Raw genomic sequence first — 17384 nt, 5'->3', positions numbered from 1 at the left:
ACATGCTATATATGCAAGTAACAATTTAGTTATAATTTGTAATTACAACACTACAACATTATGCTCAAAACACACTCAGAACTCATTAAGAAAATAAGCACAACCCTGTTAGACCATGCACCAGGGCGCAAAGCGTATTTTTTCATCCTTACAATAGCAAAAGTGGATTCAGATACGCCCTTAATACTTTTGCACCATGTGCTTTAGACTTTGAGCCTCAATCGTTAGAATAGAGCTCTTAGTGTTAATATTAAAGCTTACTCAAGCTGCCTAGTAAAACGCAGCATCAGAGCTGGCAGAGAGGACAGATGAATAGGTTTTGTGTCAGAGTGCATTAGTAAAGTGAGGGAAACTCCAGTGTTTAGCCAGAGGTTATGGAGAGCAGGACAGGCAGCTGCAGGTTACTGTACCTCTCTCCACAGAGAGTTGTTGATCCACTGTCCTGTCCCGTCCACACTGACCACCCGCACACTGACTGGAGCTCTCTCAAACGCCTGCCACCGCCGTACATGTGTGTGTGTGTGTGTGTAGATGTGTGTGTGTGTGTGTGTGTGTGTGTGTGTGTGTGTGTGTGTGTGTGCAATCGTGTGTGTGAAGAATGAAAAAAACAAACAAACATCATTCCCAAATCTCCAGAACAAACATTTTACAAAACAAAAGTAAACAAAAGTGAATTTACGGTTATTCTCTGGATATATTAATGAAGCTTACTGTTAACCAGGTTACAGAATTTTACTGTAGTATTTTTAGAGTTTTTTACCACTACAAGTATGTATCACATATATATATATATAGGGGTGTCAAAATTAATTGTTTCTTTGGTGCACCGCGATGCAGACGAGGACAATTCGGTATCGGTTCAGTATTAATTATAACCGGTTATTATGCACTGATGTCATTTATCTCCTATGCTCTCTGTCGCGAGGGAGGTGAGCGAGAGTATTTACAACACTCAGCCAACTCAGGGCCATTCCGTGGCATAGGCACCATAGGCAAATGCTAAGGGCGCTGTGTATCCAGGAGGGCACCAGAAATGAGCGTGGTTCAGTTGTTTTTGTTTTCGATATTCTTGACACACATTCAGTTACAGACGGCAATAACTCAAAAACCTCTGACCCTAAAAAGATTTAAAGTGTGTTTCCAACAAAAAGACAAAGCTGGTTATGTTTCACAGCTATCTTTCTTTTTTTTTGCTCCACACTACAAGCACTGCTCCGTTTAAGCCCTCGCAATGTGTGTATAGCCGGGATAGCTCGCGCTGAGAGGAGCTCTCAGCAAGGGACCGTCGGAAAAGTGCTTATTTTTTTTGTTTTTTTTTTTTTGTTTTTCTGCTCCGCTCTTCGCAAGTTCTCCCTGTTGCGAGGGCTTAAGTGTGTGTGTGTGCGTGTGTGTGTTTGTTTCTTTGGTGCTGTCTATGTTTGTGTTTGAATGAGAGACAGTGTGGTGCTGTGTCTCTGTGTGTTTATACAGACAGCTTGTTATAGCCTCTCCTCTAAAATATAACACTGTATATGGAAAGCATCGTCAATGCACCGTGATGCACCGAAATATCGAATTGAACCGAATCGAAGGCATGATAATCGTAACCGAACCGAACCGTGAGACCAGTATAGGTTCACACCTCTATATATATATATATACTCCCATAAATGACAAATGTTTTTAAACAGTATCTCAGGTTTTTACCTCCAGCTCTGCCTTTATCTTCTCCTCCTCATCCACATCCTCCTTCATCCCAGACGCAGCGATGACTGGAGGTGTGGACGAGGGTCGTGGCCCATCAGAGGTCGAAGGTCGTCTCAGTTTGATGGGGGGCGTCTGGGATTGAGTCGGGACTTCAGCTTCTTCTCTGTTCTCAAACTTCTCCAGCTTCTACAAAAACAAAGTAGGAAACTTAGGAACTCCAGCTACTGTGGGATATAAAGTTTATTACATGGCTACCTGGAATACTTGCTTCTGATTCGTCAGTCACTATTTTACAATAAATTTTAAAAAAGCGCTAAAACTAATAACACAAACTCATCCGGGTAATACCAATCATCTTTCAACTGTGAGTAAATACGTTCACATCTATATTTATATGCTTGTCTGTCTCACTGCTGTTTTAGATTGTTTGGCGCCATCTTGTGACTGAATAATAGGTTGGTTAGTGTATGCTCCATTCAGCCATTTTCGTTTCTGCTTCTGATATTAACTAAAGAATTATTAAACTAATATGTCTCAGAACAATGTTTTGTGTCTAATTTTTATGTTTGTAGGAAGAAGTGTAATAAGCAGGATAAAGTACATCCAGGTGGTTGTCTTCACAGAATACAACAGCTGCTAATAAGCCTGTCCAGATTTATTCTGTGAGAAAAAGAAAAACTGCCTGGATGTACTTTATCTATTTATATATGAGCAATATCACACGAATAGCAGTGCGATGTGGCTGTATATCAACACTGGTTGGAGGCGTTATATACAGCCATATCGCACTGCTTCGAGTGTGATATTGGGTTTATACAACAGTTCGACGGCACAATCGTGTATATAAAAAAGAAAATCAAACACGGGGAGTCTAAACCCTTTTTATTAGGAACTACTTTCTTCCGCCGTTCATTCACATCTGCAGCTGATGTCAGTAACAGCAGAAGCCGTTACTAATTCACCAACGTCGCTTTAGAGCTAGTGTTTGAATGACTCTCTATAGCCTGATCTCTAAAGTGATGACAAAACTGCTGATTTTGCTTGATTTCAAGATTATAAGGCTGAACGTGACATGAAATGCCATCCGTCTACAAAGATATCTCCCTACAGTCTATTACAGTCTACAGTATTTCTCGGTTTTGTGATGGGTGCCAGGTGTCCCAGCATTTACCCAGAGACTTTAAGGAATGAAAAAGGAGACAAACTGTTTCGCACTTCCTATTGGCCTTTATGCATTTTTCTCAAGTGCTGACTACATACATGCCAGTCAACAACGAGTAGGCAAAAGAAAAAAAGACACTTAAACATCCGTCGGAAAATAAAATCATACATTATTAAAATAAAATAGTGATTTAGTGGTAGAGCGACCATCACACACTTCTCCTCAGAGCTCGCAGAACTGAACTGAGCTCCAATACATGAGTGCTTACATCTCAGAGGTAAAACAACCACAAAAGAAGTCCTCTTAAAGGGGACATTTATACACAATACTTATCAAACATTAAGCGACCGTTACAATATCACAATAATTAACCCCCAAAAAAGCAGCGCAATCACTACCAGACTGCTGTTGTGTTTGTGATAAGGAGGGACGAGGCTGAATCCAGCTTCTTATTTGCAGCTTCTTATTGACTCTATACGGTTCACCTTAATAACATCGACGCTTCCATTTTTCAGCTTCTTATTCGCGCTCAAAAAAAAAAAACACACAGGCTGTTTTTGAACTACTGAATGTATGAAACTGAAAATCCCTTTTAACTATTATACATCATATTTTTTTTACATAACTTAATACAGTGTTTTGAAATTAAATTCTTGAATAACTAGTATTGAATTTAAGTATAAAAATGTGTGGGAAATATTTCTAGTTGAAATATTCACAGCTTAAATGAACAGCTATGTTAAATTTCAGGACCTAAAAATACAAACCCTGCAAATTTAAGCCATAAAAATGCAATCACTTCAATGCATTATTGTTTTCAGTTAGTGCCATTCGACAAGCATTTTACTTCAATGCGTTTGCCAGAGATTTTGTTCCATAATACATGTCTTTTTCCAAAAACACTCACGCTCTTCACACTCTTGTTTATGGTGATTACTTCTCCACTGCTGTTGGTTGTGAGCCCAAGACCTGATGGGAAACTTCGCCGGGGAGGTGGAGGAGGAGGAGATTTGGATGGCTTCTCTGTACGATACCGTTGAACCGTCAATTCACCTGATCAATCAAATCAAATCATTAAACATACATCTTTTGATTTACCAGTTGAATAACAAACCAACTGAGCCAAATTACACAATACACATTACAATTATTACAGTGCTCAGCATAAATGAGTAAAATTTACTTTTGAAAATAAACAACTGAATCCATTTCTCAGTGAATATAACCAACATATTTTGCTGCATTTAAACAAAATTTAAAATCGCTTTATTAAACATTTATATCCAATAAAATAAGAGTGTGGTTTTAGGAGTTGAAAGATAATACATTTAAAGAATTTACAAAAATCGATTGTTTTGTTCCGAAACATGGATTAAAATGATTACCATGTTCATACAGTTGAAACCAGAAGTTTACATACACTCTTAAAAATGGAACATAACTATTTTTTTTTTAATGTCTGATGGTAAATCATACTAAACGTTTACTATTTTAGGTCCGTTAGGATTACCTAAATGATTTACATTTGCTAAATGCCAGAATAATGAGAGATTTTTTTATTAATTTGTAGAAAGTCAAAAGTTTACATATATTTCCTTGGTATTTTTTGTTTTGCTTTTAAACTGTATAACTTTTGGGTCTTTCCACAAGCTTCTCACAATAGTTTAAAGGAATTTTGGCCCATTTCTCCAGACAGAATTTGTGTAACTAAGTCAGATTTGTTGGCTGTCTTGCTCGCGCAAGCTTTTTCAACTCTGCCCACAAGTTTTCTATAGGATTGAGATCAGGGCTTTGTGATGGCCACTCCATAACATTCACTCTGTTGTCCTTGAAGCACATTTGAACTAATTTGGCAGTATGCTTAGGGTCATGGTCTGTTTGGAAGACACATCTGTGGCCAAGTTTTAATTTCCTGGCTGATGTCTTGAGATGTTGCTTCAGTATTTCTACATAATGTTCTTTCTTCATGATGCCATCTATGCTGTGAAGTGAACCAGTCCCTCCTGCAGCAAAACAGCCCCACAACATGATGCTGCCGCCCCCCTACTTCACAGTTGGGATGGTGTTCCTAGGCTTGTGCGCTTTCCCCTTTGTCCTCCAAATGTAACACCGGTCATTATGACCACACAGTTCAATCTTAGTTCCATCAGACCACAGGACATGTCTCCAAACATTAGTCTTTTTCCCAGTGTCATTTAGCAAATTGTAATATGGCTTTTTGCTGATTCTGGCTTGTTGATTTTCACATGTTGTCACACAAGGAAGCAGTGTGTTTGAGGTTTTCCTTAAATACTATTTTACAGTTGTGCCTCCAATTAACTCAAATGTTGCCAATCAGAAGCTTTCAAAACCTCGACACCATCATCTGAGCTTTTTCAGAGGCAGAATAATCTTATTGTATGTAAACTTGACTTTCAAGAAGAGTTATAACAATTTCTCAACAAATATCTCTCTCATTATTCTGCTATTAGGCAGAACAGAAGCAAAATTGATAATCCTAACTTACCTAAAAGAGAAAAAGTTTAGCCACATTAACATCGGATTTTTTTAAAAATGGTTATGTGCCTTTTTATAGTGTATGTAAACTTATGGTTTCAACCGTATATGTTCTTGGTGCGGTTCATTTTCACACAGCAGTTTCTAAACAGACCAAAACAGTTAAAACAGGTGAGTAAACGCGTCCTCACACTGGTCAGAGTTTTTAGTCTTAATGACATGCACAGATGAATTGTTCACCACAGCTAGCGATGTGAGCTAACAAAATCATATGGTCAGATTTGATTTCTTGTGAACTGTAATGTGACCTCACCTGACCCCCTGCGCGGGATGCCGTCTTTGCTGGGTGGTTTTGGAGGGGTTTTGCTGGGCTGGTGTTCAGGTGTTAGACTGGGAGTGGAGGACGCGGAACCAGGTGCTGGTAGGGAGGACAGTTGTGGTTTTGGCGGTACGGCTGGTTTGGTGATCTGCTTTGCGGCAAAGTCCAGGTCTGGAATGGCCTTCATGAGCTCGGCTTGAGTTTCCTCCAGCAGACGGTTGATGTCCTGAGCGCTGAACTGAGTCAGACTGGCTCTCTTCTCCTCCCAGTCTCGCTCTGCAGCCTGAAGACACACACACACACACACACACACACACACACACACACACACACACACACACACACACACACACACACACACACACACACACACAATGTAAACAAGCAACACCAGTAAATGTTAACATTAGCATTAGCTATGATTAATAAAAGTTGCTTTAATATTTTATTTTTCATTCTTAGTTCATCTTAGTAAATGTATGAAGTAATGAACCCTTACTTTACTCAGCCCTATTTAATTACGTTATGTTACTTACTTTCCTTAAAAATGTGTCTGCTTGCATCCTGTAAATATCTTTTCCAAACCCAATCAAACTCTAATGATAAAACTGAGGTGTGTTCATTACCAGCCGGACCTCCACGGACACTCCTTTGTCAGATTCTCTGCGTGCGGGCAGATCTTCCAGACCACTGCTTTTCATCAGGCCTGCAGACGCATCAAGTTCAGGCATGATGGGATCTGCGGCTCCAGCTCCTGCCAGCCAGTTTCCCAGAGTGGTGCTGCCAGGAATCCCACCGCTGCTCAAACTGGCACCAAGCACATTTGATAGACTTGTGGTGACTCCTAAAATAAAGAAAAATTAAATAATTTAATAAAATAATTGAATTTAATAAAAAAAAATTATAAAATACATTTAAAAAATTATAAAATAAATTACCTAAATATATTTTTAATTATATTAAATAAAAATAAACTAAGAAATGCAATTAAAGAAATAATTACTTAAAATTACATAAAAATTAATAATTACGAATTATTATTAACAAATACATAAATAAAAATACACAAATATATTAAATAAAAAACTAAATAAATAAAAATAAAACAAAAATAAAATAAAACAGAAAAGTACATAACAATAAAATAAATAATAAAAGAATATATTAAATAGAAACAAATTAATCAATACATTTGAAAAAAATATAATTAAATAATAACATTAAATAATTAAATTTAACTAAAATAAAAAACACATTAAATAAAAACAACTAAATTAAAAACAAAAAGAAAATAAAAAATTCCATTAAATAAAAATAAACATAAAATTATATAAAATAAAAAAAATCATCAATTCACTTGAAATCAAAAAATTATAAAATTAAATAAAATGTAAATGTAAAATGTAAAAATAAAATACATTAAATAAAAATAAAATAAAAATAAAACAAAAATGTACATTAAATAAAATAAATAATAGCAAAATACATTAAATAGAAATAATTAAATCAATTAAATTGAAAAAATTTTATTAAATGAAATAATAAATTTAAATAATTACATTTAATAAAAATTAAACTAAATAAAAAACATATTAAATAAAAACAAAAAAAATAAAATAAATACAGTAAATTAAATTACATTTAATAACTTAAATTAATAAAAATAAATAAATAATAATAAAACAAAAAGAAAATAAAATTACATAAAATAAATATTAATTAATTAATTGAATTTAATAAATAATTATTAAAAAATGTATTACATTTAATAAAAATAAAATCAAAATACATGAAAATAAATAAATAATGCTAAAATAAACAATTACAATAAATAAAAATTAAATACAAAAAACAATCAAAATAAATAAATAATACTAAAATAAACAATTAAATGATAAAAAAAAACTAATAAAAATTAAATAAGATAATGCATTAAATAAATAATAAATTAATTTTTTTTATTCAAAAAAATTGAATAAACAATCAATTAATCACTCATTAATTACAGTCCATCCTCTAACTATAAAAAAAATGATCTGGTATGCATCAATCATTAAATGTCCCCAAATCTAAAAATTAACACATTCTATAAATATATGAGTTATTTAAACAACACGGTCACTTACAACATAAATAATGTATTTAGTGAAATTAGTGATTACAAAAATTATGTAATAAAATTCTATAAACAGAAAAATAAATGTGCTATAAACATTACATTACATCAGGAAACAAACTGTAGCTTGGTAAAGTCTTCAATATTTGACATTTGAATATAATATAACATAACATAGTATAATATAATATAATATAATATAATATAATATAATATAATATAATATAATATAATATAATATAATATAATATAATATAATATAATATAATATAATATAATATAATATAATATAATGAGTACAGTCTAAACCCAATCAAATGATTCATACCAGCAGGTTCTTAGTGAATCAAAAACGCACAGAACAATCATTGTCCTCAGATTTCTAAACTAAATCATTCCTAACATTCGGATCTTTCAGTAACATCCAACAAACATAAAAAATTGAATCAGTTTAGTAAATCAATGCATCTAATAGAATGTAAAACTCTTGTTCACCTATACTAGAGGTACTCGTCAGAGCAGGATTTGCAGTATTAGTGCCCAGGGAGGAAGAAAGTGTGGCGGTGCCTGATAAAGCGCCTGCTATGTCGGGCAGATTGAGAGACGGGCTGGTGAGAATATCCAGATCAGAGCTCCTGCTGAAGTCCACGTCACTCGAGCTGGAAACTGAGCTACTGAAGTCATCGGGAGTCCTCCAAACACCCTCTGATACCTGCCTGTACACAAACACACACTGAGCGATTCGTCAAGCATCGCACTAGAAAACATGAGCCAGTCTGTAAAGGGCACCTACAGTGCCCAGCATAAGTGAGTACGCCTCATTTTGAAAATGAATAATTTGTATCTATTTCTCAGTGAATATAGGTCTTATATTTTGGTGCATTTGAACAGAACAGATTTATTAAACATATATTTATTAAAATAATATTTTAGTCACCAAACATACTTAGAAATAGAAAGATAATACGTTAAAATTCATGCAAAATATTAAGGGAAAAAATTACAAACTACATAGTTTTGACAAAACGTTATAATTTTTTTGTTCCTCTTAATTTTTCCTCTATTTATTTTTTTATTTAATATTTTTCTCTAACATATAAATGTGGGTATACTAACTTTGGACCATTTTCGTAAGTTATTTTGTTAGATAAGCTCCAGATTTGACTTCAGTACTGACTAAACTAATGTATATGCACAAAGCTTCCGATATTGTAAAGCTTCCAATAGAAAATATTAATTTAGATGAGACAAAACACACAAAATGTATTAAAGTGTGTTACCTTCGTAGTAGAGTGAGCGTATTGGTGATGTTTCTGCAGCGTTTCAGCAGAGCCTCCAGTCTGAGCGGCTCCTCTTTCAGAAACTTCACTGCTTCCACCTCCACCCTCAACACCACTCGCATCTTACTCTGCAGAGTGGGGAACTGATCTAAACACAGACACATTGTAGAGCATCACACACCGTATATTGTGAGACCAGTGTAGTCTTTGATTAAATGAATCTTATGAGCTGATTCTATTTATTGAATCAAAATCAGCATAACTAGTTAGTTACATTCCTGAACAAATGAATCTCACGAGCTAATTCTATTTAGTAAATCAAAATCAGCACAGCTTAGTGCCATTCACGATTGAATGAATCATACGAGCAGATTCTTTTTAGTGAATCAAAATCAGCACAACCGGTTTAGTCCTATTCTTGATTGAATGAATCTTACGATTGGATTCTATGTAGTGAATCAAAACCAGCACAGCCAGTTAAGTCCCATTCTTGACTGAATGAATCTTACAAGCTGATTCGATTTAGTGAATCAAAATCAGCACAGCCGCTTTGGTTACATTCCTGAACAAATGAATCTTAGGAACTGATTCTAGTTAGTGAATCAAAATAAGCACAAACGGTTTAGTTCCAATCCTGACTGAATCTTATGAGCTGATTCTAGTTAGTGAATCAAAATCAGCACAACTAGTTTAGTCCTATTTTTGATTGAATGAATCTTACGAGCTGATTCTATTTAGGAAAACAAAATCAGCACAACTGGAATAGTTACATTCTTAATTGAATGAATTTTATAAACCGATTCTATTCAGTGAATCGAAATTAGCACAACCAAGTTAGTCCCATTCTCGATTGAATGATTCTTGTGAGGTGATTCTATTTAGTGAATCAAAATCAGCACAGCCGGTTTAGTTACATTCCTTAACGAATGAATCTTATGACCTGATTCTATTTAGTGAATCAAAATCAGCAAAACTGGTTTAGTCCTATTCTCGATTGAATAGATCTTACGAGCTGATTCTATCTAGTGAATCAATATCAGCACAACCGGTTTAGTTACATTCTTAATTGAATTAATTTTATGAGCCGATTCTATTCAGTGAATCAATACCAGCACAACCAGTTTGGTCCCATTCTTGATTGAATGAATCTTATGAGCCAATTCTATTTACATTCCTAAGTCTTACTTATTCCTGAATCTTACCAGATGATTCTATTTAGTGAATCAAAATTGACACAACCAATTTAGTCCTATTATTGATTGACTCTTATGGGTGGATTGTATTTAGTGAATCAAAATCAGCACAACCGGTTTAGTCCCATTCTTGATTGAATGATTCTTATGAGCTGATTCAATTTAGGGAATCAAAATTAGCACAACCGGTTTAGTCCCATACTTGATTGAATGAATCTTATGAACCAATTCTAATTAGTGAATCAAAATCAGCACAACTTGTTTAGTGCCATTCTCGATTGAATGAATCTTGTGAGCTGATTCAATTTAGTGAATCAAAATCAGCACAACCTGTTTAGTTACATTCCTTAATAAATGAATCTTAAGAGCTGATTCTATTCAGTGAAAATCAGCACAACCAGTTTAGTCCTAATCTTGACTGAATGAATCTTATGAGCTTATTTAGTGAATCAAATCAGCGCAACTTTAGTTGCTTTCCTGAACGAAACAATCTTCACATTACTGAACAAATAAATATTTACATTCCTAAGCAAATGAATCTTACGAGTTGATAACATTTATAGAATCAAAATCGACACAACCAATTTAGTCCTATTGTTAATTGAATCTCATGGGCCGATTGTATTTAGTGAATCAAAATCAGCACAACCGGTTTAGATACATTCCTGTATGAATTAATCTTTACATTCCTGAATGAATGAATTTAACGAGCTGATTCTATTTAGTGAATCAAAATCAGCACAACCAGTTTAGTCCCATTCTTAATTGAATGAATCTCATGAGCCGATTCTCTTTAGTGACTCAAAACCATAACCCCCTTCAGCAGGACAGCGATGTGAGTGTGTGTATATTGTATATATATACAGTAGTGAATATTGACTCACTCTTGAGGTCAGTGACTGTTTCTCCCAGTCTCCTGAGCTCCAGACTCTTCTGCTCGATCTCCTGTTCGGTCACCAGATGATGGTTGAGTCCTGCACCCGTCCTCATCTCCTCCACAGAGCGCTCCAGATCACTGAAAACACACACACACACACACACACACACACACACACTCGTCAATATAAACCTAAATGGTTTTACTTTATTTTACTAATTTATTATTAGAGCATATGGTCATGGAAAGGATGACAGCAAAATAATTAGAAGTAATTAATAATCTACTAGTGATACATAATTTATAGATTTATTTATCTATGTATTCATCTATTTTTGTGTTTGTGAATTACAAGGCTTTAACTATGTGTTTGGTGTACTTGTATGTTTTATATGTCTGTATGTTATTACACAGCTGCCTGGAATACTTAATTCTGATTGGTCGTGACATTATAAGGTATGTTATCCCGAGATAACAACCGCTGAATAACACAGGCTCTGACAGGAACTTCAAATCACCATGACCATCAGTGATTACACTTACATCAATATATTTACATTCACATGTATCTGCTTGTCTGTCACACTGCTGTTTTGGCCTGAATAATGCGCAGGTTAGTATATACTCCATCAGCTGTTTTAAATCTGTTCTGAGTTGTAGTTTAGTAATTAATGCTGACAATGTTTTGTGTCTAATTTGTATGGTTTGCAGCAGCTACATTATCCCAAATCAGCATGCGTGTGGATGCGGAGGATCTCACTGTAGCTGTTGTATAATCAGCTCTTCTTCGTTCAAATAGCGAAGCCGCTCTTCTTCAACCAGCAGACGCTGGCGCTGTAGTGGATCCTCTTGTGTTCGGGATGCTTCGATCAGACACATGCCCAAATCTGACTCGGTTTGCCTCAGTAATGCCTGTACTGAATCCTGATTCTGCAACTGAATTCAAACATTTTTAGATATGAATTAAAGAATAAGACTTGAAATGCTCATTTATTCTGTATTTTCCACACAATTTTTTTTAATTTTAAGCATCAAATGACAAAAATATATTATTTATGTGGTAATTATTTTGAAGATATCCAGATATCTAATGATTTATTCATTTTAAAGCATATTTAGATTAATTTTATTACAATATGACATCGTTTTGCTATTTACAGTATCTACTGAACACTAAAACAATGTGAAGAGCTTAAGACCAAATGATTTAAACTAAATATACCCATTTAGTCTTCTGAACCCTCAAGCTGTCCAAAAAATAACACACTAAACAGACTATTTATAAAAAACAAAACATACCCTCGCCGGCCACTTTATTAGGTACCCCTTACTAGTACTGGGTTGGACCCCTTTTGCCTTCAGAACTGCCTTAATCATTCATGGCATAGATTAACCAAGATACTAGAAATGTTCCTCAGAGATTTTGCTCCATATTGACATGATAACATCACGCAGTTGCAGCAGATTTGTTTGCTGCACATTCATGATGCAAATCTCCCGTTCCACCACATCCCAAAGGTGCTCTATTGGATTGAGAACTGGTGACTGATGAGGCCATTTGAGTACAGTGAACTCATTGTCATGTTCAAGAAACCAGTCTGAGATGATTCGTGCTTTATAAAATGGCGCGTTGTCCTGCTGGAAGCAGCCATCAGAAGAAGGGTACACTGTGGTCATAGAGGGATGGACATGGTCAGCAACAGTACTCGGGTAGGCTGTGGCGTTGACACGATGCTCAATTGGTCCTAATGGGCTCAAAGTGTGCCAACAAAATATCCCCCACAACATTACACCACCACCACCAGCCTGAACCGTCAATACAAGGCAGGATGGATCCATGCTTTCATATTGTTGACAGCAAATTCTGACCCGACCATCCGAATGTCGCAGAAGAAATGGAAACTCATCAGACCAGGCAATGTTTCTCCAGTCTTCTATTGTCCAGTTTTGGTGAGGCTGTGTGAATTGTAGCCTCAGTTTCCTGTTCTTAGCTGACAGGAGTGGCACCCGGTGTGTTCTTCTGCTGCTGTAGCCCATCTGCCTCAAGGTTGGACGTGTTGTGTGTTCAGAGATGCTCTTCTGCATGTCTTGGTTGTAGCGAGTGGTTATTTGAGTTACTGTTGCCTTTCTATCAGCTGGAACCAGTCTGGCCATTCTCCTCTAACCTCTGGCATCAACAAAGCATTTGCACCCACAGAACTGCCACTGACTGGATATTTTCTCTTTTTTCAGACTATTTCTCTGTAAACCCTAGAGATGATTGTGTGTGAAAATCCCAGTAGATCAGCAGTGCCATGTTGCTGCCATGTGATTGGCTGATTAGAAATTAGCGTTAATAAGCAGATGAACAGGTGTACCTAATAAAGTGGCCGGTGAGTGTATATACTAAAGAACCAAAAACAATAAGAACAATAACATTGAATTACATTAGGATTTTGTTACATTTTATAAAAATGTAGACATTTTAATGACAATTACTATTCATTAGAAGTAATATATATATATATATATATATATATATATATATATATATATATATATATATATATATATATATATATATATATATAGAAATTAATATACAACTTTAATTAAAAATCATACAATGTTAATAATACAGTTTAGAAAGAAAATGAAACAATACCTAAGTAAATGTTTTTTATTAGTTTTATATAAAAAATTTAAATGATATAAATACTGTAAATATTATGTTTACAATCTATTAAAATATATTTACTATCTAGATAATTTAAACAATTAATAATTTACTGTCAATTATTATAAAAACTATTTTAGATTTATAAAAATATTTTATATTTATTTATTTTATATTTTATAATTTAATAACACTTACTGTCTGTTGTAACTAAAAATGATTAATAAATTATATACACATATAATTAAACACAAAAAAATACAATATAATGTAAATTGTAAAAAAAAAAAAAAATGACCAATTATCTAATTGTACAAATACTGTCAATATTATGTTTAAAATGTAATAAAATCATCTATACAATCTAAGCAAATATCTAAACAATTAAATAAATCAAAATACAATACATTGTCAATTATTATAAATGCCACATAAAAAAAAACTAGGAAAAACACACACACACACACACCCTCACCTATCACATTCTGCCCACCCACACATAAACACACCTGTAGCTGTCGGAGCTGAGTGAGCTGTTTGCGCAGTTCAGCCGTGTGCTGCTGCAGGTCTGTGAGGTGCAGCTGCATCTGTGAACGGGACATCGCAATTGGCTGAGAGACTGCAGAGGGAGGCGGAGGCATCAGGGCCAGAGGCGCAGACGGTGAAGACACTGCCGATCCACAGGAGCAAACACAAGTCACATACAACACTCACTAAAACACACACACTTTACTAGAGATGCACCGATCCAAAGGCCACAAATATCATATATTCACATAATATTTTGCCTCAAATAAAAAAATAATAATATTCTGGAGTTGCATTCAAAATGAATTGAACAATTGATAGAACATAGATTGTAAATGGAGGGATAACAGAGGCCAGAGATGGAGAAGAGACACACTGTTCTGACAACTCTTTCTGCATTCACTTGAACAAATCTAACAAATGTTGTTTTTCTCAGGGTTTTTTTTCCTTTACTTTCGTCAATTGGTTAGGTTTTGTTCCTTGCCACTGTCACCACTGACTTGCTTGGTTTGGGTTAGATTTGCTCTTCAGTGTTTGACATTTACATTACTGAACTGATCTTAAACTGATAAATGGCCTGAAGCAGTTTCAATTTAATAAAACTTCTATGTTAAGCTGCTTTGACACAATCTACAGGGTGTGACATTTATATGGATACACATTAATAAAATGGAAATGGTTGGTGATGTTAACGTCCTGTTTGTGGCACATTAGTATATGTGAGGGGGCAAGCTTTTCAAGACGGGGGGTGACCATGGTGGCTATTTTGAAGTCGGCCATCTTGGATCCAACTATTGTTTTTTTTTTCAATAGGAAGAGGGTTATTTAGCTCATCGAACTTATTGGGAATTTCGCAGAAAAACAATGGTGTGCTTGGTTTTACCGTAACTTTATTCTTTCATGAGTTATTTACAAGATTCTGTCCACTTATAAAATGTGTTGAATGTGCTGCCCATTGTGTTTGATTGTCAATGCAACCCTCATCTCCCACTCTTCACACACTGATAACAACAGCGCAGGAGAAATGCCAGCACAGGCTTCTAGCATCCGTAGTTTTAGGTGCTGCACATCTTGTATCTTCACAACATAGACAACAAAGGTAGTGGGGCCATTCTTCATCAATGGAAACCTTAAGGCCACCCCTGCTGAAAAATCCAGCTTAAACCAGCCTAGGCTGGTTGGCTGGTTTTAACTGGTCGACCAGCCTGGTTTTAGAGGGGTTTTGGCCATTTCCAGGCTGGTCTTAGCTGGTCAGGCTGGAAAATTACCAGCCAAATCCAGCTAAAACCAGCTTGACCAGTCTGGTTTAAGCTGGATATAGCTGGTTTGGGCTAGACTCCCAGCTTGGCTAGGCTGGTCAAGCTGGTTTTAGCTGGTCATATGGATTAAGCTGGATTTTTCAGCAGGGACTGGATATTTGAAATTGCTGATGATGTGTTTCCCTCTTTATGCACTGAAGCTGGCACGTTCCCCGAGTTTTTCCAAGAAGGTGGTGCACCACCACATTATGGGTGTCAGGTCCAAGCATTTCCAAACATTTCTAACACAACTAAAAAGTGGATTGGTCGTCGTGGGCCAATCGAATGGCCCCCAAGGTCTGGGGTCATCTGAAGGCAATTGTCTATGGTGTGAAGATACAAGATGTGCAGCACCTCAAACTATGAATGCTGGAAACCTGCGCTGACATTTCTCCTGCGCTGTTGCTATCAGTGTGTGAAGAGTGGGAGAAGAGAGTTGCATTGACAATCCAACACAATGGGCAGCACACTGAACACATTTAATAAGTGGTCAGAAACTTGTAAATAACTCATTAAGAGAATAAAGTTACGTTAAAACCAAGCACACCATTGCTTTTCTTGTGAAATTCCCAATACGTTTGGTGTGTCAAATGACCCTCTTCCTATTGAAAAAACAAATAATTGGATCCAAGATGGCCGACTTCAAAATGGCCACCATGGTCACCACCCGTCTTAAAAAAAGTTTGTCCCTCATATATACTAATGTGCCACAAACAGGATGTTAACATCAACCATTCCCATTTTATTAAGGTGTATCCATATAAATGGCCCAACCTGTAGATTGTTAAAGCGCTATAGAAATAAAGATGAATTGATCCAGTATGTGTGTGATTCAGTGATGTTTTCAACATAAAATAAAATAAATAATAATGTTTTTAAGTAAGTAATTCAGAATAAATAAAGTAGAGAAAAGACTATTTTGTTTGAGCAGTTTTCAGCATGGCTCTTGTTCAGGTGGTCATTTGGTTTTATATAGAAATATATATAGAGAGAAAAAAATGAGCAAACTGCACTATGAAAAATCATGAAGAAGAAGTACCCATGAAGAAGTTTGTTCTGTTTGTTATTGTGCTAATGTTAATAACTAAAGTTAAAAAAGAAAATGAGCAGTGTATTTTATCATTTCATCCTTTCATTCAATCAAAATCAACATCTAAAGCAGGATTAACAGGAATCAGACGTTTATTTCAGTAAAGTCTCTATGAGGAAAAACCCACTGATTTCAATTTAGATGTTTTTTTTTCTTTTAAAATAGACAAATTTTACAACACCCTATAGCTAAACAGCTGAGTTTTACCATTTTTGAATCCTCTCAGCCGATCTCGAGGTCTTGTGGGAGCACTTTTAACTTAGCTTACCATAGATCATTGAATCGGATTAGACTGTTAGCATCTCACTCAAAGATTAACCAAAGAGTTTTGATGATTGTCCTATCTAAAGCTCTTCTATATTATAGTTCTATGGAAGACAGTAAAATAGGAACTATACTCATTCTGGCGTAATAATCAAGGAACTTTGCTGCTGTACCATGGCTGCAGCAGGCACAATAGCTGTGTCTGAAATCGAATAGTAAGTAGGTACTACATTTGAATTTAGGATTTTACTACACAACTGTTAAAAAAGTACTTTATATAGTATGAATGTGAGAAGGATGAATGAAATTCGAACAATACTGCTTTCGCTATTTGTTATTATCATGTGACCTACCAGCAGGGCCGGAGTGGGACTCATTTTCAGCCCTGGAGTTTCAAGCCAGACCGGCCCACCTCAGTT

At 35.3% G+C, this 17384-nt stretch overlaps 1 protein-coding gene across 24 annotated transcripts in view; it reads right to left on the bottom strand.

Annotated features, from left to right (window-relative positions):
• Positions 1–17384, bottom strand: part of srcin1b (SRC kinase signaling inhibitor 1b) — a 133522-nt gene that overhangs the window by 32354 nt on the left and 83784 nt on the right. For 15 of the 24 annotated variants that reach the window (XR_012399190.1, XR_012399192.1, NM_001423741.1 and 12 more), the window contains 9 exons: positions 14295–14455; positions 11890–12065; positions 11137–11267; positions 9060–9207; positions 8275–8495; positions 6290–6507; positions 5658–5946; positions 3756–3901; positions 1687–1872 (listed from right to left, as the gene is read on the bottom strand). Coding sequence is in view for 21 of the 24 variants with exons in the window: in NM_001423741.1 (NP_001410670.1) it covers positions 1687–1872; positions 3756–3901; positions 5658–5946; positions 6290–6507; positions 8275–8495; positions 9060–9207; positions 11137–11267; positions 11890–12065; positions 14295–14455 (1676 nt within the window). In the remaining 3 variants the exon portion in view is untranslated. Of the gene's footprint in view, positions 1–410; positions 495–1686; positions 1873–3755; positions 3902–5657; positions 5947–6289; positions 6508–8274; positions 8496–9059; positions 9208–11136; positions 11268–11889; positions 12066–14294; positions 14456–17384 lie in introns of all 24 variants that reach the window. The other 9 variants (XR_012399187.1, XM_073940533.1, XM_073940537.1 and 6 more) reach the window with 1 other exon arrangement.

This window comes from Danio rerio, chromosome 24, assembly GCF_049306965.1.
Source record: "Danio rerio strain Tuebingen ecotype United States chromosome 24, GRCz12tu, whole genome shotgun sequence".
In the NCBI taxonomy this organism is placed as follows: domain Eukaryota; kingdom Metazoa; phylum Chordata; class Actinopteri; order Cypriniformes; family Danionidae; genus Danio; species Danio rerio.
This window is presented reverse-complemented; position numbering and strand designations above follow the sequence as displayed.